This window comes from Drosophila sechellia, chromosome 2R, assembly GCF_004382195.2.
Source record: "Drosophila sechellia strain sech25 chromosome 2R, ASM438219v1, whole genome shotgun sequence".
Taxonomy (NCBI): domain Eukaryota; kingdom Metazoa; phylum Arthropoda; class Insecta; order Diptera; family Drosophilidae; genus Drosophila; species Drosophila sechellia.
This window is the reverse complement of record NC_045950.1, coordinates 9,352,379-9,375,604: the sequence shown is the minus strand read 5'-3', so window position 1 is coordinate 9,375,604 and position 23,226 is coordinate 9,352,379. Positions and strand designations below refer to the sequence as shown.

The 23,226-nt window shown below is 46.1% G+C and overlaps 9 protein-coding genes and 2 long non-coding RNA genes across 13 annotated transcripts; 5 read left to right on the top strand and 6 right to left on the bottom strand.

Annotated features, from left to right (window-relative positions):
- The first annotated feature begins 1,551 nt into the window (after positions 1-1,551).
- Positions 1,552-3,180, top strand: LOC116800600. Its single transcript, XR_004361502.1, has 2 exons — positions 1,552-2,306; positions 2,642-3,180. It is a non-coding gene; the product is annotated as an uncharacterized LOC116800600 (long non-coding RNA).
- Positions 2,550-3,761, bottom strand: LOC6608972 (glutathione S-transferase E14). 2 transcript variants are annotated; one of them, XM_002033650.2, is made up of 4 exons: positions 3,568-3,761; positions 3,237-3,437; positions 3,057-3,179; positions 2,550-2,962 (listed from the first exon to the last, which is right to left on the bottom strand). In XM_002033650.2, the coding sequence occupies exons 1-4, from the start codon at positions 3,715-3,717 to the stop codon at positions 2,738-2,740; spliced, it is 699 nt and encodes a 232-aa protein (XP_002033686.1). In that variant the 5' UTR covers positions 3,718-3,761; the 3' UTR covers positions 2,550-2,737. The 2 variants fall into 2 exon arrangements, with proteins under 2 accessions (XP_002033686.1, XP_032572330.1); XM_032716439.1 differs by having other exon boundaries at positions 3,057-3,437.
- A 295-nt stretch (positions 3,762-4,056) lies between these two features.
- LOC6608971 (protein PTCD3 homolog, mitochondrial) lies at positions 4,057-6,273 on the top strand. The gene is made up of 2 exons (XM_002033649.2): positions 4,057-4,503; positions 4,558-6,273. Exons 1-2 carry the CDS (start codon positions 4,177-4,179, stop codon positions 6,187-6,189), a joined length of 1,959 nt encoding a protein of 652 aa, XP_002033685.1. The 5' UTR covers positions 4,057-4,176; the 3' UTR covers positions 6,190-6,273.
- LOC6608970 (probable palmitoyltransferase ZDHHC24) lies at positions 6,225-7,515 on the bottom strand. The gene is made up of 2 exons (XM_002033648.2): positions 7,234-7,515; positions 6,225-7,181 (listed from the first exon to the last, which is right to left on the bottom strand). The coding sequence occupies exons 1-2, from the start codon at positions 7,469-7,471 to the stop codon at positions 6,568-6,570; spliced, it is 852 nt and encodes a 283-aa protein (XP_002033684.1). The 5' UTR covers positions 7,472-7,515; the 3' UTR covers positions 6,225-6,567.
- Positions 7,516-8,246: 731 nt separating this feature from the next.
- On the top strand, positions 8,247-11,644 carry LOC6608969 (sulfhydryl oxidase 1). The gene is made up of 2 exons (XM_002033647.2): positions 8,247-9,812; positions 10,857-11,644. Exons 1-2 carry the CDS (start codon positions 8,388-8,390, stop codon positions 11,340-11,342), a joined length of 1,911 nt encoding a protein of 636 aa, XP_002033683.1. The 5' UTR covers positions 8,247-8,387; the 3' UTR covers positions 11,343-11,644.
- Positions 11,645-11,733: 89 nt separating this feature from the next.
- LOC6608968 lies at positions 11,734-12,776 on the bottom strand. The gene is made up of 2 exons (XM_002033646.2): positions 12,683-12,776; positions 11,734-12,621 (listed from the first exon to the last, which is right to left on the bottom strand). Exons 1-2 carry the CDS (start codon positions 12,747-12,749, stop codon positions 11,750-11,752), a joined length of 939 nt encoding a protein of 312 aa, XP_002033682.1. The 5' UTR covers positions 12,750-12,776; the 3' UTR covers positions 11,734-11,749.
- Positions 12,777-12,857: 81 nt separating this feature from the next.
- LOC116800481 lies at positions 12,858-13,392 on the bottom strand. Its single transcript, XR_004361426.1, has 2 exons — positions 13,306-13,392; positions 12,858-13,167 (listed from the first exon to the last, which is right to left on the bottom strand). It is a non-coding gene; the product is annotated as an uncharacterized LOC116800481 (long non-coding RNA).
- LOC6608967 (probable peroxisomal membrane protein PEX13) lies at positions 13,170-15,122 on the top strand. Its single transcript, XM_002033645.2, has 3 exons — positions 13,170-14,099; positions 14,159-14,388; positions 14,525-15,122. The coding sequence occupies exons 1-3, from the start codon at positions 13,429-13,431 to the stop codon at positions 14,944-14,946; spliced, it is 1,323 nt and encodes a 440-aa protein (XP_002033681.1). The 5' UTR covers positions 13,170-13,428; the 3' UTR covers positions 14,947-15,122.
- A 95-nt stretch (positions 15,123-15,217) lies between these two features.
- Positions 15,218-21,043, bottom strand: LOC6608966 (transcription factor Dp). Of its 2 annotated transcripts, XM_002033644.2 has the most exons (9): positions 20,385-21,043; positions 17,812-17,969; positions 17,679-17,745; positions 17,480-17,609; positions 17,083-17,416; positions 16,779-17,014; positions 16,638-16,720; positions 16,491-16,574; positions 15,228-16,432 (listed from the first exon to the last, which is right to left on the bottom strand). In XM_002033644.2, exons 1-9 carry the CDS (start codon positions 20,449-20,451, stop codon positions 16,248-16,250), a joined length of 1,344 nt encoding a protein of 447 aa, XP_002033680.1. In that variant the 5' UTR covers positions 20,452-21,043; the 3' UTR covers positions 15,228-16,247. The 2 variants fall into 2 exon arrangements, with proteins under 2 accessions (XP_032571606.1, XP_002033680.1); XM_032715715.1 differs by lacking the exon at positions 20,385-21,043 and having other exon boundaries at positions 15,218-16,432; positions 17,480-17,606.
- A 116-nt stretch (positions 21,044-21,159) lies between these two features.
- Positions 21,160-22,480, top strand: LOC6608965 (F-box/SPRY domain-containing protein 1). Its single transcript, XM_002033643.2, has 3 exons — positions 21,160-21,631; positions 21,689-22,053; positions 22,112-22,480. The coding sequence occupies exons 1-3, from the start codon at positions 21,324-21,326 to the stop codon at positions 22,204-22,206; spliced, it is 768 nt and encodes a 255-aa protein (XP_002033679.1). The 5' UTR covers positions 21,160-21,323; the 3' UTR covers positions 22,207-22,480.
- On the bottom strand, positions 22,471-23,208 carry LOC6608964 (COP9 signalosome complex subunit 9 homolog). The gene is made up of 2 exons (XM_002033642.2): positions 23,042-23,208; positions 22,471-22,732 (listed from the first exon to the last, which is right to left on the bottom strand). Exons 1-2 carry the CDS (start codon positions 23,117-23,119, stop codon positions 22,595-22,597), a joined length of 216 nt encoding a protein of 71 aa, XP_002033678.1. The 5' UTR covers positions 23,120-23,208; the 3' UTR covers positions 22,471-22,594.
- Positions 23,209-23,226: the final 18 nt, after the last annotated feature.

Below are 23,226 nucleotides of genomic sequence, written 5' to 3'. Positions count from 1 at the left end.
CGCTGTGGGCGTGGCGCCGCCTACGCCCACCGAAAAGCCCGAAAAAAGGTTAATTAGAAATTCAGCCGGACCGCAAACAAGATGCCTAGCACTTAACCACAACAAAAAGGTCTTTCTGCTCCACCAGCTGGCCGAGAATACGGAAGGTGAAAATAATATAATAGAAAATTTATATGTGCGAGGGCGGTTAGTTGGGCGAAAAGTGTAGGGATTTTTAATCAATAATTCAACTGTGACCGCTTTCCAATTTACGACCAACTCAGCAGCGGCCAAAGGCGAGATGTTTGACCCGAAATAAAATCGGCAAATATTGGCCCATGTAATAATCGAGGAGCTAAACCCGAAATCGCTTGTCCCAATGGTCGAATGCGAAAACTTTGTCAATATTTCAGCAACACGCTCCGATGACTTCTGGCCACCGAATGTTCCCATTGGGGAATTGGCATGGCCTGGCCTAATTGAATTCCCTGGCTAACACTTTAAAGCTGGCTGCCTTTCTGGCTGCAACTAGGAGTCTGTAATGAGGTTTTATCCACTTCCCCGCATCGAGAAACTTTCCATTTCGACAAATTGACTGGCAGGCGCTGAACAGGCGGACTTCAAAGAAGCATTTTCACTAAATCAATTTGCACAATGTAGGCTCAAGGAGTTCTGGACCTGCAACCTCCCTTCTGCCCTTCATTTGCGATGGGAAAAAGTTTGGCACAAAAGTTGTCGTCTGTCATCCGTAACTCGATTTGTAAATGGCAACGTGTGCCGCATCAGGGTTTTCCCCTTGATGGGCTCCAGTTTTTAGCAGCCATGCTAATTTGAAGCCATTATAGGTCTAATTATGGGAATTCCTCTTGCCAGGAACAAGGTGTGAGTATATAGGGTGTTTAGTTAATGCAGAAAACTTCTATTTCATTAGCAGAAAAATTCACAATTTAAGTCAAAAGTAGGGCAGAAATCACTAACCAGAGAAAAAACCATTCCCAAAGATTTCGATTTGAGAAAGTAAACTTGTAACCACCATGTTTTCCCCCTTTACTGTGTCTAATTTATGCAAGCTGAAAAGTCCTTGCCAGTTCGATTTTAATTATTTATTTTAGCTTCATAAAAACTACAGTAATTATTTAAATTAAATTGCCTTTCCGCCCAGTTTGCACAGTAAATTTGCCTTTATACATACATATATATTTATATATCAATTTGATTCCGCGAGGCTGAGGCATTTGGACATTTCCCAGTGGGTGGCATTGCATCATCATCGTCCGCCGCTGGAATTGCCCATAAATAAAGTCGCATGTATGGGGCAACGTGGCCTTTAATCGAATTCGTAGCGACATGCAAATACACACGAAAAAGTGGTAGAAAAAATGATTCCTTTTGAGTGTCGACACAGTTTATGCTCTAAGAAAATAAATAAAAACTTTTTTAAAATTAAAAATCGTAAAACTAAATGTCAATATAACCAAATCTGTAAAGATTTATGTGCTGTTTATAAGATTGTTTCCTAGATTTTAGAAAATTTAATAAATATATATCATGAAGGTGTACCTATAACTAAGAATTATGAATCAAGGCAACCAAAATATTTAAATCTATTCTGATTCCTTGGACACTTGTGCATACACAAATTGTTATTTGCGTCTTGCCGGCCCACATAAAATTTCAAATTGATGCAAATTCACCGACAAAGTTGCTAATCTCTGCGGCAAAAGAGTACGATGAAACTTAAGTAAAATTATTCAGTTTTATATATTTGGTTACCCGGATGCGCTTTTGACAGAAAGCTAAAGCATTCCGGTGGCCATGACAAAAAAAATCTCTGTACAAGCACTGACAACATGAAGGGCAGATAAATGTTGAGACAACGCCGGATGAAATTGAAAAACTTGCTGCAAGTATAAGCGCAAAGTTTGCCGCGTGCCTCGGGAAGATGCTGCTCGGACAGCCAACAAAAGGCATTAGGAATGGCTGCATCTTGCCCGACACTTGGCAGCTGGAAAGTCAGAGGGTCAGACGAGCAGAGGAGCAGACATCCGACATCAGAGGACCAGGTGCACGTAGACACCAAGCTGTAAAGATGGACGTGGCCATGGATGTGGTGCTCGGTGCGTGCGCCAAAGTTTGTTCGTGTTGGCTGGCCTGGGCATCGAGTTACTTGCTCCTCGAGGTTCGATGCGGAGCAATTAGCAAACTGGTCCTCGAACAGGATTACCCCGCTCAACTGGAGGGCACTCGATACGGCTATTAGGCCTGACAAGCTGTCATTACGGGCGCAAACGTCCGGAGCATTCAAATATTTGCCAGCGTTTTTCGAGGTAAACACGGGTCATCCACTCACATATATGTTAATGAGCTTGCTTAAGGGTCGCGGCCAACCGCTAAATTACTTTGAATTTGGCGGAATTACAAATACATAAATTTTCCCTACACCAGAGCAAATATATACATTGGCTGCTTAACCACGTAAAAGGGTTGGATGGCTAGATATCCGTTTACTACCCATTAGTAGTTTACACTTTCAAAGGAGAAATTGTCGAAATTATTTGTGTTCTTGGAAAATTATTATCTGGCATGAATCGGTTTATTTATCTTTGAATTTAAATTTTAATAGATGCTAACAATAACTTAAACAATGTTTTACAATTTATAGAAATGTAGGAGATTAAAAATCCACACGTGCGGCGCAACCATCAAATTAAATCCGATTCAATGCTTAATTAAACAAGCCTTTTGATGATAACCAGTGCTACTCCACCTTCTCGGCGACTATCGCGGTTGAAGATGGGAACTGAAAGCTACCGACGCTCTCCATCGTTTGGCGGAGCTTCTCCAAGCCACTGCAGTTGGCCTCGTAGGCATCCAGCTGCTGCATCGCGGTGAACCAGCGCCGCAGACGTGGGAACTGGGACAGGGGAAACATGAGATTGACGGTACTCAATGTGGTCACGATGGATAAGTCGGCGAGCGTCAGCTGAAACCGCGGAAACAAAGGTGAAATTCTAGACTTAATTGAGCCGCCACAACGACAGGGAATCGCAATCAGATAAGCTGGTCTTTTTTTTTACCTGTGCCCCGGCCATAAAATCGCTATTTTCCAGGTAGCGCTCCATGATAATATACGCCTCGGTCAGCTTGCGTTCATGATGTGCCACATCGACATGGGCGAATCCCTGGCGGACAATCGCCGACTGGGAAAAATAAAAACAAAATATGTAAACACCTAGTTTTAGTTGCGAAACACTCACCATAAAATCACTGTCACGTCGGAACAAAAAGGAGCACTCGAAAAGCAGGAGGTTCAGAACCTTCATCCGTTCTGCGTGCTCCTGGGGCCACAAACTACCGCCCTCGTCGAACTTCTCCGCCAGGTGAATGAGTATAGCATGACTGTCCGTCAGCACCAGATCACCGTGGACTAGAGTGGGAACACTGTGCTGGGGATTTAACTAAAAATGGCAAAATATAAAACAGAAATTATAATTATAAGGAATTTTTTCAAATTAAATTAATTGTTTTCTTGAAATGTTGATTGCTCTAATTTATTTCAAGCAAATCCCCTGAATAAATTTGTCTTACCGCTAAGAAATCTTTCTGGAATTGCTCGCCCTTGAAGAGATTCACAAACCTGAGCTCGACATCTATATCGAGCAATTTGATTAGCATAAGACAGCTGCGGACGGGCGGACTGCGCTCGTCGTAATACAATATCGGCTTGGGCTGAGACATATCGTTAGGATCAGGTAAAAAACAGACAAACGAACGTCTTGAAAGTCAATCAGTAACTGAATTGAAAAGCATTTGTAGCCACAGTACTGATTGATAATGGCATTTTAATGTATACTACGAGAGAATTTATCAGTTAATTGTTATATTAATATTAAATATTTAAGCACTGTGTACTTTCACCAAAAGTACAGATCTATGAAAATGAAAATTAATAAGATAGATAACGAAGTCATTTTAAGATTGGCGCTCATTTTTCAATTTGAGTGGCATCCCTGATCTAGTGCTGGAAAACGACATACTATAACGCACTGTTAACCGGACTATTAGACTCAGCTGATCGGCCACACTTTCTGGGCAAGAAGAAGCACCTGCATTTTTCACACTTAAACAAGAAAAACATTTAATTTTCTTGGTTTTATTACTGAAAATCAGGTTGATTTGTGACAAGCCCGCTAAACAATGTACCTCTCGCGCCAATTGAGACTGCTGCCCAGGGCGAACATCGCGCGCAGCTTGAGTTCCAGCGGAGCACATTACACAACAGCGGCGCCGGCGGAAGATACCCCCATTGAGATTCCCAATCGGATCGAGCGTTCGCCCACCGATCTGCTCCAGGCTCTGGCAGGCACGGTGGCCAGGGATCACACCGCACCCCACTACAAGTACCACGATGACCCGTTCCTGATACCCATGTCCAATGCGGCGAAGCGTTCTTATGCCATGTCAAAGGAATCGGGACGCAAGGCTGCCAAGTGGATCAAGGAGGAGCACCGCGAGCTGTTTATGGTAAGCAGCCAGGTAGAAGTGTTTCGCTTATATTAATCATTTCCCATGTCACAGCACCAAGAGGCACAGCCGGCCATCGAGAAATTCGCACCCAGCATGGTCTATACCGAGGATTCAGTGGTGGACGAGAGCTCTCTTGCCCAACTGATTTCCCAGGGTGAACTCAAAGACGCTGTTCTAGTCTACAACCTTCTGAAACAAAAGGGAAATCCAATCAGTCCCGAACTTAAGCAGAGTCTGCTGGAACTGGTGTGCTTCCACAACAACGAGGATCCACTGCCGGAGGAATACATTGAGGAGCGCTGGTTCCTGCAGAACAATCGACGACGCGAGCGTAGTGGCAAGACCTGGAAGGATGGCGATCTGGCAGAGAAACTGTACTCCGAAATAGAACCAAAGACGCCGCAATCATATGCCTCGCTTATCCGCGGAATGGCCAAGTACTTGCAGTGCGAGCGGGCATACGCATTGCTACAGGAGGCTGGCGAGAAGCAGGTGCAACTGGACACCAACACCTTTAATTCCGTTATCGAAATAGTGAGCTTCCTGAAGGACACAGCCGAGCAGCGTTGGCAGCTCTGCACGGAGCTTCTAAATGAAATGTCGCAGCAGAAGCTAAGACCCAACTTGGGAACTCTGAACGCAGTGCTTCAGTGCATTAGCACATTTGGCAATTTTAAGCTGGCACGCACTGCTGCCCTCCAAGCTCTGCCGGAATTCAAACAATTGGGTGTGAATCCCAGCCTGGGTTCCTACTACTACCTACTGATCATCTTCTGCCGAGAGAGAGGACCAGTGTCCCATGTTATTGTGGATATCCTCAACGATATTGCTGGCAAGGAGTTCCAGATTCAGCATCCCAAAGACACATACTTCTTTGCCACCGCCATGGATGTGTGTCGCAATCACTTACACGACAAATCGCTGGCGAAGAAGGTAGACGAACTGCTGCACACGGGCAAGAACTACGATTTGGTTGGCGACTCATTTAAGGAATCAGTATACTACCGCAATTACCTGGCACTGCTTTGTCAAACCGAGTCATTTGATGACTTCATGCTGAGCTACGACCTGCTGGTGCCCAACATCTACATACCGGAGCCCGGTATTATGGAGGAGATCCTCAGAGCAATTGAGATCAACGGAGGCGTTGAGTATGTGCCGCGCATTTGGTCTGACATGGTCGTGTTCGATCACACGCACCGAGAGAGCCTTCTACTCTACGTTCTTCGCATTTTGGTAGATAATAAGCCGAATCCAGATTCGCCAGCCCAAGCACAGTTGCCGGAACAGGCCGCCAAGGTGGCGCTGGATATGTTCGAAAGGGTGGAGGAGGCTATCAGGCGACTCCGAAAGGTGTCCTTCACCGGCCAAATGCTGGGAGATATACTTACGCTTCTCGTTCGCGGTGGTAGCTACGATAAGGCGAACGAGGTCTTCGCCCACATTGATAAGAACCAGCACAGGATTCCCGGAACACCAAGCTTAAATGCCCTGCTAGAATTTGTGGACGCCTGTGTGCAGGAGAAGTCACCCAGCCAGGCGCTGTTTGCCCTGCAATATGCCGTTGAGAACAACTTCGATTCCAGGACGTTAGCCAAACGTATTCATGAAGGATTTACCCTAAATGAAACACACCTGTCCAAACTGAAATCGCTAGTAGGCGAAAGTTTCCTCGATAAGTAGTAGTCTTTTCTAAATGATATAATAAACGCTGTTAATAACCATTAAATAAATACATGTATTCTTTCATTAAACATATTAATTCAATATTAATTCTAAATTTTTTGTAGAGCTTTATGTTAATAAAAGGGTTTTGTACTATTTTAACTTGTAAGCTGATCAAATGTGAGACTTGTAAACATTAAAAATTAATTTCTCTTGGTCAAGTTGTGAAAAGTATAACGTATGATATACACAAAGAATTTGGATACTATTTCTGATTCAGATGGTGACTAGTGAGTGAGTCTTAAAATAAAAAATACTGATTAGTAATTGGTTATAAAGTAGATATAAGTAAATGCCTCTAATGAATGTCAAGAATGGGTAAGACACAATTCAGATCTATTCCTCCTTTGGAGCAGAGGCGGCTATGGGTTCCCAGTTCACCCCGTCGTGTGGCAGATCGCTGCGTAGAAACGGCGACAGCCAGGTGAGATGCATTCTCTTGCCCAGAACCATCTCCAGGTTACCCCCCAAGCCGCGATCGTACTTTCTTGTGCCGCGCTCGCGTGTCACCGAACCGCTCTTGAATATCGACCAGTGGAAGACAAGGAGCAGGGATGATATGGCGAAGCCCAGAAGGGTGAGATCATATATGACCAAGTAGAAGGACTCCCAGCTTTGAGACAGCATTAGGCTAACCACGGGAGCAAACATGGTGAACAGCGTGGACCAACACCAGTAGATGTCCAGATGGAGATGCCACAGATAGATGCTCTCCATGATAGCGGCCGCCAAGGATCCGATGATCATGTACACCAGGTAGTAGAAAAAGTACCTGTAGTTGTGGTGCCCGATGCAGCAGCAAGTGAAGCGACAGTGGTGGTCCCGCTTCAGCACGCACACGTTGCACACTTCACAGTGCCAGGATCGAGGTGGCACCAGCGTCTGGCAATCCTGGCAAGAGTGCCACCGTGCCAGCTGCGCCGCATCCAACGGTGGCTTCAGAAGCTCCTCTATAAAGACAATCTTAGAAGGGATACCACAAAGTCACTGCTATCTACCCACTGCGGATACTAGTGTCCACAAGCATGCAGGCCAACATGTTCGATGTGATGTTGAAGATGATGAACAGGCTGGCCAACCATAATAACGTGTACCAAATCCCTCCGATGGCAAACAGTTCCGGCATAACAACAGTCACATGGAAGATGTATGTCACGGGCACAAAGACAGCCACCAGGAGGAAACACGCGAAATCCGAAATGGAACGAGGTTTAACCCGATCCCACGAGCGCAAAATCATCTTGCTCCCGTTATTTTTTGTGCCCCCAACTGAGACAGTGCTGCAAAGCGATTTTTGGCTCTGCTGCTAACGGTAACACTGTTAAGCCGCGTAAGAGGAAACGGTTAGAACACAACTCTTTACTGGGAGCCAGTAACATGTTAAATAAGATTGAATTTAACAGAGGCCATCCGGGTTTAAAATATAAATATTTAAGGTAATAAAAAGTAACTTATTACGTATAAATCAAATGCTATAAACGATACTAAATGTATGTACATGTATACTAATATGAGTTATAATCGTGATATTTAATATTAAGTTTGCTTTATATAAATATATAGAAACTTGAAATTAAAACTTAAACGAAAACAATATGACGAACGAAACAATAAATTTAAAAAACATGTTTTACTAAACAATGAAGAGTTTTAAATTGTGAAAAATAATCATTTCCTTGATGTAGAGTGCAAGCAGTCATAACCTAGCGCTGTTATTTTTATATAACTTTAATAATATTTTGCTTTGACCTAATCTTGAAACTGTTATTTATTAGAAGTTCTTTTGGGAGGGAACTAGTTCGTAGTAGTAATGAATTCTTGTAGCTAGTAATTAACAAAAAATTACTTAAAATTACTTTTCCTCGGAATAAAACAAAGTAATAGGCAAAGTAATTCAAAAGTGCACAAATTACATGGTACGAAAACGTTTAACATCGTTTCGCTTCGCGGGTTTGGGCAACAGCTGAAGAATCCTAGCTAGAAAGCAGACGATTTGGCATCCCTGGCAGCAGTTAATCAAACCACTTGCGACCGTAAAACATTCCAAATGCTTCGCTGAAGTTAAATCTTATCGCAGCAGAGCAGTCGCGTTCCACATCGCATTCCGTACGAATCGCAACCGCAAACCGCTCCCGCAAATTGGGCAGATCCTCAAAATGTTGGCAACGCATCTGGTGATTCTGGCCGTCGCCGTGCTGGTGGACTTCGCATCCGCGGGCGTTCCCCTTCCGCGATACGAGGCGCTCCTCAAGCAGCAGTCAGCTCCATCGGATCCCACGCTGGGTCTCTACGACGACGGGGATAAGGTTATCCGCCTGTCGGTCGACAACTTCAATGCTACCGTGCTGGACCAGAATCGCGGAGCATTAGTCGAGTTCTACAACACTTACTGCGGCCACTGTCGCAGATTCGCACCCACGTACAAGTCGGTAGCGGAGCACCTGCTGCCCTGGTCGGAGGTGCTCATCGTGGCGGCCATCGATTGCGCCGCCGAGGAGAACAATGGCGTCTGCCGCAACTACGAGGTGATGGGCTATCCAACGCTACGTTACCTGGGCCCCGGTTTCCAGCCGGGTCCTCAGCATTACGGGCAGAGTCTGCATACGCAGGATATAAACGAAATCCGCGAGATGCTCGCGGGTATGGTGGCCGCAGAGAACCTGACCAGCAGCCACAACAATTCCTACTGGCCAAACTTTTACTACTTAACGGAGAACGATTCAGCCAGCAGTTTGTTTGAAGGTCTCAGCAGCGTCACGCAGTACGTGGCAGTGGTCCACGAACCGGAAAACACTACTCTAGGAGTCGAGGTGGCTCTGTTCATGACCCAGTGGCCAGCGGTGAGCGTCCGGCGCGTCATTGATCCAGCAGTGGCCGCCAAATTCAAGATTGACCCGACCAATCTGCCCATCAGCTTGGTGGATCGCAAAGGTGAGATTACGGCGTACGCGCCGGAATCTACTAATGGTGAATCGTATGCCAAGAAGCTGTGGGATGTGCTGGGCAAGAAGAATATCACTCCTAGGCCAGTGACGGTGCACCAACCATCGGCTACGCCGGCGTCCAAGATTAAGGGGCAGAACGAATTGATCGATGAAGTGCACCGGAACAAGCACTTCGTCTACCAGGCGGATCTCGAGCAGGCCATACGGACGGTGCTCCACAACGAGGTGTCCAAGGTAGGCGAGATCAGTGACGAGAAACTGCTCGCACTGCAGCGATTCCTAGCAGTGCTGCAGCGCTACAATCCGCTCGGCGCCAATGGACACCAGCTGGTGTCCAAGCTGAAGGACTATGTGGTAGAGTTCAACGATAAACTGACGGGCAGCCAGTTCGAGGAGGAGCTGAAGCGCCTAGAGGCTCACCTCTCGCCCGTCTACTCCTCCACCCACTTTGTGGGTTGCGTTGGATCCAGTCCTCGCCTGCGCGGCTTCAGTTGCTCCCTGTGGACACTCTTCCACTTCATGACCGTGCAGGCGGCCAACAATGAGGAGTCTCAGGATCCGTTGGAAGTCTTGCAGGCCATGCACGGTTACATCAAGAACTTCTTCGGCTGCACCGAGTGCTCCGAACACTTTCAGGTGAGTCAGCAGGCGGAGAGGTAGCTACGTGCTAATGACCACAATAGTGCTGATTAGGAAGGCGATCGTTATGGGGTAGGGTAGGATAGTTGATTACCAAACAAAAGACTTGAGTGCTGACTCTCGGGATTTTCCGTGCATGCAAATTCGATCTTTTTTTAGCAGAAAACTAATTTACCGCCCAAATTAGACCATTAAACAGCAGCACTTGTGTATAATTTAATGCTGTGTTCATTAAAAAATCCAGTCTGCGGATCAGCACCTCCGATTCCCGGGGCTTCACGGGTAATCTGTAGTGCCTACCTGGTATTGATTTCGCTACACGTACTCCACTAATTGAATAACCACGATGTAGTCACTCTGATAATTGTTTTCTGTTTTTCTGACCCTCCCGCTGAGCCGAGATTTTATTTGTTATTCACAAATAATCCGTGAGTCACACAACTACTTTCTCTTAAGGCTAACTACACAAGCTATTTATTAGTACGCTTCAAGGGCAATTTGTAGTCAGGTAAATTTAAATAATCACTTGCTTTCTTACTTTTACAATACTGTTTCTTTTTAAATAATTCAGACTTCTCTCTTAGATTTTTAGAAAATGTTTTCATATTCGGGGAAATCGACTGTAGCACTCACTCTTGTTTTGTACTAGGATTGTACGTATATTAATGTGTTGAATTTTTAAAATTTTCCATTTGTCATTCAAATTTCTATTGGTATATCAAATATATTTTTCTGAATTTTCTGTTTTTTTTTTCAATTTTCATTTTATTATGATTTTTGAAATTTCTCGTTCGCAGTCCCACTAGTCGGGTAATGGGTATCTGATAGTTTATAGTGTTCTCTTTTGTATCGGATTAATGTTTATATATAGTTGAGCCAGCCTCCTGTAAATAGATTTTGTACCCACTTGCATTTATTTTCGGGTTGCTCCTAGCGAGGTACCACTGTAATTAACTAGGTGCTCGTTCTGCAGCTGTGACAACAGTTGTTTTTTTTGTGTCGCTCACGCATTGAGTAACTTATTTTGTTTGCATTTCACAGGCAATGGCATCGAGGCGAAAAATCTGGAGTGTGCCGAACAAAGAGGAAGCCGTTCTGTGGCTTTGGGCAGCGCACAACGAGGTGAACCAGCGCCTGGCAGGCGACGCCACCGAGGATCCAGAGTTTCCCAAAAAGCAATTCCCAGCGCCGGATAGCTGCAGCGAATGCTACCGCACGCCCGACTCCAAGTCGGAGAACTTGGAGATCGAATGGAACAAGGATGCCGTGCTGGGCTTCCTCAAGAACATACACAATCCGCAGTTCGTCAGCCGTTACGGTGTGCAGCGGGAGGAACTGCTGCATCCCACGGCGGACAAGATGCGGCAGAAGCGACAGATCTCAAGCGTCTTCACCGACATGGATATGCGGATGGGCATGCTGCTGTACGCCTTCTGCATTGTGATGATGGTGTTGGCATTTAAATTGTTCGCCTTCAAGGGATACCGCAAGAAGCCCTATGGCCACGACCTGCTGGGCAAGGTGTAGGTTAATCCCAAAGGAAAGCTTCCACTTATTCTAAACAACAAACAAAAGACACCGAACACCGAGAAACGGAATTTAACACGCCACCCTCCTTGCATGTTTTGTATTCGTGGCACCTAGAGTTATGATTAAGTTAAAAGTATGTGTATATATGTATGAACGATCAGTCCTCTTCCAGTTGTAGTCCCTAACATAATCGCTTTTTACCACGACGATGCACCTGATTGCTTTATTCTTAGGCATGCAAATGTGATTTTTCCCTCCAGAAGTGACAGTTTGAATAAAAACGATCAATGCTAGACGAATGTTAACAATGTTGAACATGTGCTTTGGGCGGTAGCACTTGTGATAAGGTGCGAACACAGAAATATTGCAGATAAGAAACTGACAATGGTTGCGTTGCGTGGGTTTTATTTAACGAATCTCTGGAAGTCCGGATGCCACCAGGGCAATACTTTGTACTTTTCGATGCGAGCGTGCTTAACGGTTACCGACACATTTCGGCAGCCATCCTCAGCGAAGTCCAGCTCTAGGTTCTTGGCCCGCATATCCGTGCAGAGGAGTTCCCGGGTGGCCCGCAGACGGTAACGTGCCTGCTGAGGGCCATAGGCTAGCTGGTTGGGAGTTGGCACGAAGTGGCGGCACAGAACAATAAGCAGAACCACACCCTCGTGGGCATTACCAAAAGTTGGAGCTAGCTTGGCCGCATCATCATCCGCCAGCGATTCCCAGTCATTAACGACTTCACTCGTGTCCGCCTCCGTTTCGTCCTGCTCATGGGACTGTCGGTTCCAAAACTTGTAGCACATGATCCACAGACACTGGTACTGCGTCTGCCAACAGGACACAAAGATGCGCTGTAACATCCAGTCCAGGTTATAACCTAGCTCCAGGCGAACCTTCAGCGGTCGGTGGCAGTGGAAGAGCGCCTCTATGACAAGGGATCTGAGCGCCCGGGTATCACAATTGCGTATCGGCTCCAGCTGCAGCTCGGTCGGCAGGTCCATATTCCAACCAGAGGTGGCTCCGGTGCAGTGACGACGGTAAAGATTGCGCCAAAAGGCCCGAGAAGCCACCAGCCTGGCGGTTTGTTTACATATGAGAGCAAAGGTCTGCACGTCCTCCGGGTCAATGTGCATTGATATGTGGAACCAAATGTCATGCCGCATGTTGATCACATTGTTGTTGTTGCCCTCCGCCATGGCCAAAGTGGGTGCAGTGGCTCGGGATATGGACTTTTGCTTCACCGCTACGCAGACATCCGATTGCCGGGCATATATGGCTGAAGGTGAGGTAAATTTGCACTGCAAGTTCGGAGCACCCAAGTAGGCGGGTCAACTTACTACATTTCCCTCTGGTACGGAATAGTTTGTTTCGAATAAACTCATCACAATCGGCATCAAAACTCATTGTATTGGGCTCTCGCTGGTTCAACAGCTGTTGTTCATTTGCGAGTTAGTGATGTCCGACAGAGTTGTCATCCGCCGCGAATGTAATTAAACAACAATAATAAGGCTATTTTATTGTCACTGTTCTATTTTTTATTGTTATAAATTTGTAACCTTAAACTTGTATGCAGAAACGAACATCAAGGGACAGTTTGTTTAAACAAAAAACATAAATTTTGACTGAATTTGTTACTTTGCCGCAAGTTAATTATCAAAAAAATTTGTGTTATAAAATTAATTGCATTTAGCTAAGCTTTTGAAGGAGCATAACTATCACAAACTCTAGCTATTTACCGTTAGGAGTAGCTAGAGATATATAACCCAGATCTGGTAACTGGTGTTCAAGTGCCATCCCCTGTTGGAAATCTCGCTAAATCTAGCTGGAAATAGATAAAACGGTACAACTGCTAAAATTGATTAATTGTTAAAACAAAAATTTCGCCAAAGTTCGTTGATAAGACTCTGCTGGAGATCCGAGGACATAACAACGAGCAAATCCGCACGAAGCGGTCACTTACCGTCCGTCCAATTCAGCGCCAAAAAGCGACTATCGATCCGAACGTACAAAAGCAACTACCGTGCCGTGGGGTAAAGTTCACAGCACTTTTCCTTTTGTCCGAAGTCAGTCGGATTTCGTCACCATGGTCGACAACAATAACCTACGCAGTGCGGTGATCAGCGAGGCACCGCTGCTGCCGCCCTCGAGCAGCATCGGAGTTGGCGTTTCCAGCGCCGGAGGATCTCCGCCGGAAGCGGTGCTGCGCACTCCATACGGCAATGTTAGGGCGCTGCCCGGACCGGCGCAGCCCCCTCCTTTGCCGCAATCCCCATTCCAGCAGACACAACAGTTCGGTGGTTTCGGCAGCGGGTACGGCGGAAACAACTACGGACTCGGGGGTTATGGTGGCTTCAACAGTGGCGCCTTTGGATATGGTGGACTGGGTGGATTTGGAAGTGGACTTGGAAGTGGATTTGGAAGTGGATACGGCTATGGAGGTGGCTATGGCGGAGGCTATGGTGGTGGCTTCGGCGGAGGGTACAACAGATTTGGATCATTGGGTGAAAACGATGCGGAGCAGCGGTTCATTCATATGGCTGAGTCCAGCTCGCGCCCGGCCTTTCAGAGCATCGAATCCCTGGTGTCGGCCATCGGCAACATCGCCTCCATGCTTGACTCCACATTCTTCGCGCTGACCAGCTCGTTCCGGGCCATTCTCGGCGTGGCAACGAACTTTGTCCGGCTGCGAAGTGTGTTTGCCCAATTTTGGACTACGTTTGCCATATTCCGCGGTCTAAACTGGGTGTACAGAAAGTGAGTGCGGTGCAATAGTGTGGAAGCCGTTATAACTATATATGTATATTTCGTTAAAGGATTCTCTATTGGCTGCGCCTATCGAACCTGGACCCCTCATCGGCGGCCTTCAAGAAGGCCTTTGCCGAGGCACTGAACGAAAACAATGGCCAGGCGAGAGGAGCACCTAATGTGCCGCGAAAGGGCAACTCACCCTGGCCTGTGCTGGCCTTCATCAGTTTCATCTTCACTGCTCCCTACTTGATCATGAAGCTGCTGGGAACCGTGACGAACACCGCCCAGGAGGAAGGTAAGCCCTGCCTGCACATTGCACAGGCCAGTTTATCTAATCGAGAGCACTTTGCTCCGTCCATGTGCTATAATCTGGCCGATAAGGCCTGTTAAGATAAGACTGCGAATAACGCTTGTGCTCTCATCCCAACCAGCCCGTAATCCGGCCAAGTGGACTGCGCCGATTCAGACTCAGGCCGTTTACGACTTCGTGGGTCGCAGCCCGAGCGAGCTTTCACTGCGCGCCGGCCAAACGCTACATGTGGCTCCCCGCGACATCCAGCAGACGCTCAATTTGCTGAACACTGGCTGGGCTCTAGCCACCACTAACGGACAGACCTCCGGCATCATTCCGATTAGTTATGTGAAATCGCCACAACAAATGCGCCAAGAGATGCAGGATCAAACCAAGCCCGCTCAGCCACAGCCCCAACTAATGAATTTGTCCGCGGGAGCCTTTGCGTCTCCGCCATTGGAGCAGCAGATGAACTACGACTTTAACCTGGCTGCTCAGCAGCAGGTGCCTTTGGGTCCGCCCTCAACGACGTCAGCTGTGCTGGGCGAGGGATTCGCCTGAGCCGACCAAATTCTCGGATAATTAGCTTAAGTTTAAGTTATGTTTGGATCAGCTTCTGTATATGTACGTCCCTGTATTTTAAGTTATCTTCCGCCTTTTGTATATTTCCATTTAGTTGTAAATGTTTATTAGTCAGCGATCCCAATGAAAGTAAACATTAACCATATGCGATGTCATGGGCTGTTGACTTATTGGGTGGTGTAGGGGCTTCTCATTTTAATCGCTCTGTGAAAGGTGTGCAAGCAGAAGGGAGGAGGAAAAGATTAAATTCTCGGTTTATCATATTTTACAATATGCAAATTACTTCTTTATTAATTTGTCACTCGGTTCGATTTCGTCTCACTTGTTTGTAATTTCCTTTCCGTCCATGCAATTATTTCGATTCATTACACAACTACATGCTCGACACTTAATTGTTAACGCCTTATACTTGACTACTAATTTGTATTTGCATGCCCGTTGTATTCACTTGAAGAAGGTTCAATAATATAAATACAAATTCTGAAGATGTATATCTTGTTTTAATTGTTATTACTAATTAGGTAGGTTGATTATTTCGCAACTATCTGCACTCCCTTGTCAACTTAAAATGTGGGTTTTGAGAATCTAAAACAATCGCTTTGTCGAAGGGTGTTAGCAAATTAAACATATTTCATATGTTCGCTCTTGTCTGCAGTTCAAACTGCTCGTGGCATTCTAAAAATAATTGCATTTCACTGCGGTTGTGTACAGTTTTGGTATATTATATTATTAAGAGACAATTACCCATAACATTATCGCTTTTGGTTAAGCCTACCCAAACATGAAAAGGCCATTGAGGGGGAAAAGGGAGACTGATAACAACTAATTAGAGAGTGAACATTTGTCTGGGCCTGTGGTTGCGCGGTATTGCCTTATGTGAATTGTGGTTTGAACTAAAAACGCGTTCTGCTTAACTAGACAAATTATTTTAAAAACGTTCCAGCTTAAACATAAATCTTCAATGATACGATTACGAACTGTGTATGCAAACTACACTTACATGAACTACCGAATCTTTCTCGTCGCTGCGAGATTTTATATATATAATTTAAGAGTCTCATTGAGAAGTAAACAAAACCAATTGTGTGGGTGGGTCGGATTGGGTGTGGAGTGGATTGGAGTGGAGTGCAGCTCCCTGACTAACCAGGGGGCCGTGGCAAACCTAACAAAGCGTTGATAAACGTAAAACTAAACGTGTCCTCCGCATCAGCATCTGCTCCTCCATCCGCATCCGTGTCCGCATCAGCCATGGCTGGCACAATGACGGCGGCACTATCAACTCAATCAATGTCGTCGTCCAGCTCGTCATCGTCCATCTCCAGCTTGAATTCGCCATCGGTGGTGTGTTGTGCCGAGTGTTGTGCAAAGCCCTGGGACTCATTGGCCGACTCCAGGTACCCGTTGAACTCATTGTCCTCGTCGTCCGATTCGTACATGTTTTCGCCAGTCTTGCCGGTGCCGTAGGCTGGGCCAAATATAAAATTTAATAACATTGAACTGAAAGGCTATATAAGGCCATATACCTTCTACGTATTTGGCGAGGTTCGGAGGCACCCAGGACTTGACTCGTTCAATGTTCTCCGGCGTGCATTCGCCCTTATCCAGTCCTGCAAGTAATAGCATATGCAATGAATTTCTCATCCCGAATGCACAATATTAAAAACACTCACCCAATAGGAATCCCATACGCTTGAGCACCTCAATGTCATCGTGCATTTCGAAGGTTTTGTCGAACTTGAATATGTATTCGGACCTGAAACGATATATTCGGAATAGAATACAAGCCATACTCCGACGGAATGTGAGCTCACTTATCGTTGGTCACACTGCAGTTGATTTTCGTGGACTTGTGCGTGTTCACGATGATGAACGGTAGCTGGATCGAGGCATTGGGGGAAGGCACCACGCCTTGGCTCTCGTTTCGTTTGTTCCGCTCGACCAATCCCTTGAACGCCACATGCTGCATGATCATTTCGCGCAGCATTTCGTTTTTCTGTTTTATTCGCTCGCGGCGCTGACTGTTTTCCTCTTCCAGGGCCAGAAATGTCTATAGAAAGGGGACAACATTATCACATTAGCTTGGAGTTTGGTGCCTTTGGTAAACACAAGTCTCACCTCTGCCGAATTTGCGGGCAGTCCTATCCAGCGAATCTCCTTCTTGTCCTTGGAAATAACATTGATTGCCATCAGTACGTTGAGCGCATCGTAGACACGACGTCGGATATTCTTTTGATCACAGTTGTTGTCGTACGCATTGTTCTTCATCTCCTCGCTGACCAGGTCGTCGGCCACCTCATTGTAGGTGGTCTTGCCCTTCTCCTCCACCTTTTCGCATACCTTCATCGAGAAATGGCGCAAACCCTTGCCTGCCTTGTCCGGCTTGCGTTTCCTTTGAACGGACGATGAGGAGGCGGACATGGAGTGCAACGAGTTGCTCTGAATGGCATGGCTGTTTGGGAAGGAACAAAGCTGTAGTATCCTCCTCGATCCTGCTCGGTTGGTTACTACTTACAGTTTTGATTTCATTTTTATGGGGTTTGGCGTAAATTTCACATAGCGATCTCCCTTCAAGGGAAAGTCGTAAAGACTACTGCCAGCACCCGTAGTCTTTTGCGCCGAAACGGTGGTGTAGGTAGTACCTGCTACGATAAGGGATACAATCATTAATTGAAGTGGTAAGAGGAGGATCAACGTGAGTCAGACACGCTTACCTTCTGTTTTCGGAATGGACAGTCCGTTGTCCTGCAGCCGTATAAACTGCCCTTGACTGCTGGAGCCCTGCGTTTAAATCGGATTGTTAGGTACTAAGTGTAAGCAACGTGGGGAACCGCCTTCTACACTTACCATCTGACTAAAGGCGCCCATGCGTCCCACGTTGCCGATGCCGCTAGCACTTCCGCTGTTGCGCGCGGTTGAACCGGTGGCGTAGACCACCGCCACGGGCTTACCGCCCTCCATTTCGGACTTGTTTTGGGCCGGCTTCAGCATTTTGGATATTTGTCCTGCAGAATTTGAAATTGGAAGATGCGGAGGTTTCTTAGTTTCCGATATACACATAACACGCGACTGAAATGCCGTCGTTGATAACAAAACTGCATGTACTCCACAGACACACAAATGGGTGTTAGCGAGTAACGAAATGTGTGTGTGGTACTATCAACGATGCGTTTTTTCGCCGTATATACGGTGAATTCATCGCAGCGAAGTGAAGAGAATGGAGCGAGTTAAGCGCACTGGAGTCGGAATACAACAACGAAAGGCGAGCGGCACAGTAAGATTGGGGTGCATACACACATACTGAAACTTATACCCACACTCACGTGCTGGTGGTGAGTGTGCGTGTGCTTCAATCGGTGTGACAAGGATACAAATGCAGAAGCATAAACAACCCGAAACCAGATCGCCTGGACATTAGTGATGGCAACCACGTGACCCTTAACAAACTAGAGATGGTTCAATACTAAAGTTCGTGACTCGACGAGATTGTTGATCAGCCATTAGTCGGATTAATCCGAATTCGAATATAAATTGAATTAAATATAGTGCGATTATAGATTTCCCTTTAAAACTCACTATTCGGCCTTTAACTGGAAAAACAATAAAGCAAGCAGAAGCCTAAATATATTGCATTTCTGATATTACAGAATAAAAACTAAAATCAATACCGGTTAGTATTTTTAAAAGCGTGACATAACAAATCACAGTTCTTAGCTGCGATCTTATTAAATTTTATTTACTGCTAATTTGGTATATCCAACACTATACGCACTTAAATTCCAAAGCAACCTATACTATAATATCAAGACAGAATTAAACGGAAACCCCTTAAGACTACTCGTTTGGCACCCCTGGGTTTCGTATCTAACCGGCTTTTCTAAAAATTTCCAGTTTTAGATGGTATTCATTCGATGTAATAATTATTCACCTGTCGCCAGCCCAATATTTGCATAATCATAACAACAAAGCAGGTGGTCAACGCATAATCGAGATGAAGATGCCCAAAACAAAAACCGCAAAGGGTCGAGCGCTAAAAATACCTGCCAACTCTCCCGCACCCACGGACATATCACACGCACACACACACCTGCATGTGAGTCAGACTCACGGGGGCTTGAACAGCGACACATGCCAGAAAATGCCGGACTGTCATACCAGATGGTAGCGATGGGAGTCTTAAATTCGGCGGGAATTATCCTACAATGCCTAGACAGAGTCCCAAAATGCAGGTGAAACTATAATCCCTGCAATTGGAAAATCAGTTCCATAGTTCGTCTGCACCAGTCAACTAGATAACTACAGATAACTCGCTGGTACGCGCAGGCTGATATACTGGTCTATATACAGCGTTTATGCATCCAATTCAACAAAATCCAATATCATGGATTGCATATTACTATGTCGTTACATATTGGGAACATATCCAAGACGCTATGATTTTCAGTCATTTTCATAAAGCTATCCATAAGAAAGTAAAGTTTATAAATGAATACTTCATTTTCTTGCTTTCTTAAAGACATCTTAACAATGTTTTATTTTCTTTTTATTTGGTATCATTACTGAATGAAACTCATGAAGTCAATCAGTTGGCTACTGCGGTTTACGGTAAATGCCGCATAAACGCGGCGACGGACAACCACACACGTGTACAGCGCTTACACCTATTTGCGCTCGCCTGTTTTGGGCTTCAGCTTCGTGGCTGACTACGAGTGTGTGTGTAACAGTGTTGTTCTTGTTGTGGCTTTTTTTTCTCACCCCGATCTCTCTTGGCGGTGAGCTCCGTCTTTCTCCCACTCGCTAAGATATGGCAGAATGTCACGCTGTTCAGATACATTTGTTTCAAGTTGAATTTACAATGTCCCACACAATAATACGTAGCTAAAATCAACGATTTATCACTACTTCACTTCATGCTAAATCCTCAAAGCGAATTCGCAGTGGCGGCGAAGTAATCAGCTGTTCGCCGCCCAATGAAAAAAACAAAAAATAAGTAGGAGAAAACGCGCGCGTGCTAGTGTGTGTGCATGTGCGAGTGTGTGTGAGTGAGCGCGCCAACTGGGCGATGGGCGTAGATGGCAGAAGGGGGCGGGGCTGGGTGGCTCACCGATATAAGTTGTTATTTCGCGGGGGTCTCTCTGTCTTTTATTATTACTTTTTGCCAATTTCTAGCACTCTTTTCGGTTCGTCTCGTTGGCCTCCCCCCGCAAAGCGTATCAAACGATGAATATGGTAGGCAAAAGAAACCCGAAAAAGCAAAGATGGCGTTTTACGCTGCCCATGCAACTTTGTATCGTATCTGTGTGGGTCGCCTTGTGTATGAGGGGGTGTGTGTGTGTGTGGGACTAGAGGGGAGGGACGGAGTGTACTCACTCCACCGTGAGCACAACTCCTATCATAGGACCCCGCTTCCGCCCACTTACCGTGCTCATTCCGGTAGAAGAAGTTCACCTCATCGGCCTTCACCGTACCGCCCGTCGAATGCGCCATTTTTCGGTCGCCGGAGATCAAGTGATCTTGTTGTTGTCGCTTACCGCTCACCAGGTGGACCGCCAAAAACAGAAGGAATCAGCCGAGCTACGTGCCGTTTTGCCGCAACGTGTGCGCTAGGGGGGGGGGCAAATGGCGCTGGAATGGGGCGACGGCGGTGAATAGGCGGACGTACTGCACCCACGGACTGGGGCACGTGTGCAAATCCGGATGCGGACCACGACGACGACGACTGCAATGGGGAGCGCACTTGTACAAAAAATAAGTGTCGCCCCAAGTCAAAATGGCGAGCGCATTTTTCACTTCCAGCGGCAGGGCATTTTTTTCTTTTCTGCTGCTCACACACACTCACAGCGGCGGCCCTTTTTCGGTGGCCTTTTTCACGTAGTTGCGGCGCACGGATTTTCACGAGATTAGTGGCAAAAGATACGGCGGACTCTTAGCTATCGAACGGCTGGCAGCAGCGCGACTTTCCGCAATTTCTAAGCGCAGCAAAATGGTAACAAAATTTCCACCGAGTGGCTGCTTTTCGTTTTCATGTGGGAAAGGCAAAGCAGGCTGTGTGCGGGTGCGAATGAAATGGCAGACAGTGCGCGCCAATTTACGCATCAATTTACGCAGTGTTGTAAGCAGCTGAGTGCGGCGGTCGCTATCGCGCACTGGTCGCGGATGTAAATAAAGTTGCCACTTTGTCCAGGTGAGTGGTATTTCGCTGGCAGCCCGCCAACGGTCACCCTGAATCGCAGAATATTAAAGTTTTCGAGTTTTATTTTTTTTACCCATTTGGTTGGTATGGAAAAATGACAATCAACAGGAACGGGTAAATCCAAGCAGCTATCTACACGAGCCCAGCAGCGGAGCACACGCACACAATGGTCGATCCGGTGGCGGCGCTGTGCAATTACAATGTGCTGGAGGTGATCTTCTCCTACCTGGAGCTGGACGACCTCAGTCATTGCTCGCAGGTGTGCAAAAGTTGGTACCACTTCCTCAACGACGAGAACAGCGACGTCTGGCGCTGGCACTGCCTGAACAAGCTGCCCAAGGAGTCCCTCAAATCGGACCTGCTGTCCTCCGTCCCCACGTATAAGACGAAGCTGCGGGCCTATTTTCACGCCTGGAGCCCCAACGACTGTTCGCGCAATGTGTACATTAAACCGAATGGATTCACCCTGCATCGGTAAGTAATTTGGTTTGCTTGAGTCGGCTTTATATGTATGTCCTTCCATTCCCGCAGCAATCCCGTGGCGCAGAGCACAGACGCGGCCCGGGGCAAGATAGGATTCCGCCACGGTCGTCACACCTGGGAGGTGATATGGGAGGGACCCCTAGGCACCGTAGCCGTCATCGGCATATCTACCAAGGAGGCGGCTCTACAGTGTCACGGCTATGTGGCCCTGCTCGGCTCCGACGACCAGAGCTGGGGCTGGAATCTGGTCGAGAACCACCTGCTGCACAACGGCGACATGCAGGGCAGTTACCCGCTGCTGAACAATGCTCCCAAGTACCAAGTAGGCGAGCGGATACGCGTCATTCTCGATTGCGAGGACAACACCTTGTCGTTCGAAAAGAACTACGAGTTCCTCGGTGTGGCCTTCCGGGGTAAGGATGTTTGCTAAAACCAGACATACAAATGATTCTATGATCTTTTACCTTGCAGGCTTGCCGGACAAGAAGCTCTATCCCACAGTATCCGCTGTCTACGGCAATACCGAGGTCTCGATGGTCTATCTGGGCACTCCGTTGGACGGATAGCTTCAGAGCAGAGGCCCTACAACTTGGTTAACAACTTCCACGGATCCACTAGGTTATTGTGTACATTTGTATTTATCTCAATTATGATTGCTTCATTCCACCTCAATCTCAGTTCGATAAATTAGTTAATAGTTTCGTTTTTTTGTACAAAATTATGCATTTTGTTGATTTACGCTAAGCCAAAGTTCATATCCACCTCGGCACTATCTTCACATGGCAATTTACTTTAGTTATACGAACCAAAAGAATATAATATAATAGCGATTAAACAATAGTTGAAGCAATTTTTTATACACCAATAATCGCTGATGATTGTGCAAGTAAAATTACAGACAGAAGAATGAATCGCAAATACAAATCTTTCAATCCATTTATTGCGTGGTGGCCCCTACTGTTTCCCATCGGTTTTCATCTTGGACCAGTTGTCTTCGTCGAACAGATCATCGAAATCATTGTAGAAGTCAGCGTGGACGTGCTTATCGTTGGAAGGCAGGTGGTCCAACATCATTCCTGTGGCTCCGCCGGACTAAAGGAATACAATATAAAATATGGTGTTTATGGTGGCAGCTTTTTAAAATTTATGTTGCATATTGCCATAGACAAAGACACCTAATAGACAAAGTCGTCAAAAACTATAGTGTATTTGTAGTCCAATGAAAGATTCATATTTCTGCTCTTGGGAAAACACTACTTCTAAAGAAGATAGTAGATTTATTTGAGTGTTGTTAACTAAGAAGATGGTAAGTAAATTCTTTTAATTGCAATGTTGTCTTTAAGGATAAACAAAGTTTTCGGCGACCATATTTTTCGATGGGAAGCTAAGTTGAGGACTTACCTCGTCCATTTCCATGTAGCCGGGGCCTTCGGAAAACATTTCGTCGGCGGCCAGAGATGGTTTCATGTTCAAATCCATACTTATTTCTATTTTAGCTTCCAATTATCTGTTTTGTGATTTGTTTAGCGCAGAAAAATCTTCACTTGCTGAAGGCGTTGCCACTACAATGACAGACAGAATGTAGG

Excerpts from the sequence above, each read along its gene's own strand:
- LOC6608964 (XM_002033642.2), bottom strand. The coding sequence starts at position 23,119 with ATGGATTTGAACATGAAACCATCTCTGGCCGCCGACGAAATGTTTTCC. Across the intron at positions 22,733-23,041 it reads GCTACATGGAAATGGACGAG|TCCGGCGGAGCCACAGGAAT; the intron begins GTAAGTCCTCAA and ends GTATTCCTTTAG.
- LOC6608971 (XM_002033649.2), top strand. The coding sequence starts at position 4,177 with ATGTACCTCTCGCGCCAATTGAGACTGCTGCCCAGGGCGAACATCGCG. Across the intron at positions 4,504-4,557 it reads AGCACCGCGAGCTGTTTATG|CACCAAGAGGCACAGCCGGC; the intron begins GTAAGCAGCCAG and ends CCCATGTCACAG.
- LOC6608965 (XM_002033643.2), top strand. The coding sequence starts at position 21,324 with ATGGTCGATCCGGTGGCGGCGCTGTGCAATTACAATGTGCTGGAGGTG. Across the intron at positions 21,632-21,688 it reads AATGGATTCACCCTGCATCG|CAATCCCGTGGCGCAGAGCA; the intron begins GTAAGTAATTTG and ends CCATTCCCGCAG. Across the intron at positions 22,054-22,111 it reads CCTCGGTGTGGCCTTCCGGG|GCTTGCCGGACAAGAAGCTC; the intron begins GTAAGGATGTTT and ends TTTACCTTGCAG.
- LOC6608970 (XM_002033648.2), bottom strand. The coding sequence starts at position 7,471 with ATGATTTTGCGCTCGTGGGATCGGGTTAAACCTCGTTCCATTTCGGAT. Across the intron at positions 7,182-7,233 it reads TGTGGACACTAGTATCCGCA|AGGAGCTTCTGAAGCCACCG; the intron begins GTGGGTAGATAG and ends TTGTCTTTATAG.
- LOC6608967 (XM_002033645.2), top strand. The coding sequence starts at position 13,429 with ATGGTCGACAACAATAACCTACGCAGTGCGGTGATCAGCGAGGCACCG. Across the intron at positions 14,100-14,158 it reads CTAAACTGGGTGTACAGAAA|GATTCTCTATTGGCTGCGCC; the intron begins GTGAGTGCGGTG and ends ATTTCGTTAAAG. Across the intron at positions 14,389-14,524 it reads GAACACCGCCCAGGAGGAAG|CCCGTAATCCGGCCAAGTGG; the intron begins GTAAGCCCTGCC and ends CATCCCAACCAG.
- LOC6608968 (XM_002033646.2), bottom strand. The coding sequence starts at position 12,749 with ATGAGTTTTGATGCCGATTGTGATGAGTTTATTCGAAACAAACTATTC. Across the intron at positions 12,622-12,682 it reads CCGTACCAGAGGGAAATGTA|CCATATATGCCCGGCAATCG; the intron begins GTAAGTTGACCC and ends CCTCACCTTCAG.
- LOC6608966 (XM_002033644.2), bottom strand. The coding sequence starts at position 20,451 with ATGGCGCATTCGACGGGCGGTACGGTGAAGGCCGATGAGGTGAACTTC. Across the intron at positions 17,610-17,678 it reads GTCCATTCCGAAAACAGAAG|CAGGTACTACCTACACCACC; the intron begins GTAAGCGTGTCT and ends CCCTTATCGTAG. Across the intron at positions 16,575-16,637 it reads GCGTATGGGATTCCTATTGG|GACTGGATAAGGGCGAATGC; the intron begins GTGAGTGTTTTT and ends TATTACTTGCAG.
- LOC6608972 (XM_032716439.1), bottom strand. The coding sequence starts at position 3,717 with ATGTCTCAGCCCAAGCCGATATTGTATTACGACGAGCGCAGTCCGCCC. Across the intron at positions 3,438-3,567 it reads TCCAGAAAGATTTCTTAGCG|TTAAATCCCCAGCACAGTGT; the intron begins GTAAGACAAATT and ends TGCCATTTTTAG. Across the intron at positions 2,963-3,056 it reads ATTTTATGGCCGGGGCACAG|CTGACGCTCGCCGACTTATC; the intron begins GTAAAAAAAAAG and ends CCGCGGTTTCAG.
- LOC6608969 (XM_002033647.2), top strand. The coding sequence starts at position 8,388 with ATGTTGGCAACGCATCTGGTGATTCTGGCCGTCGCCGTGCTGGTGGAC. Across the intron at positions 9,813-10,856 it reads AGTGCTCCGAACACTTTCAG|GCAATGGCATCGAGGCGAAA; the intron begins GTGAGTCAGCAG and ends TGCATTTCACAG.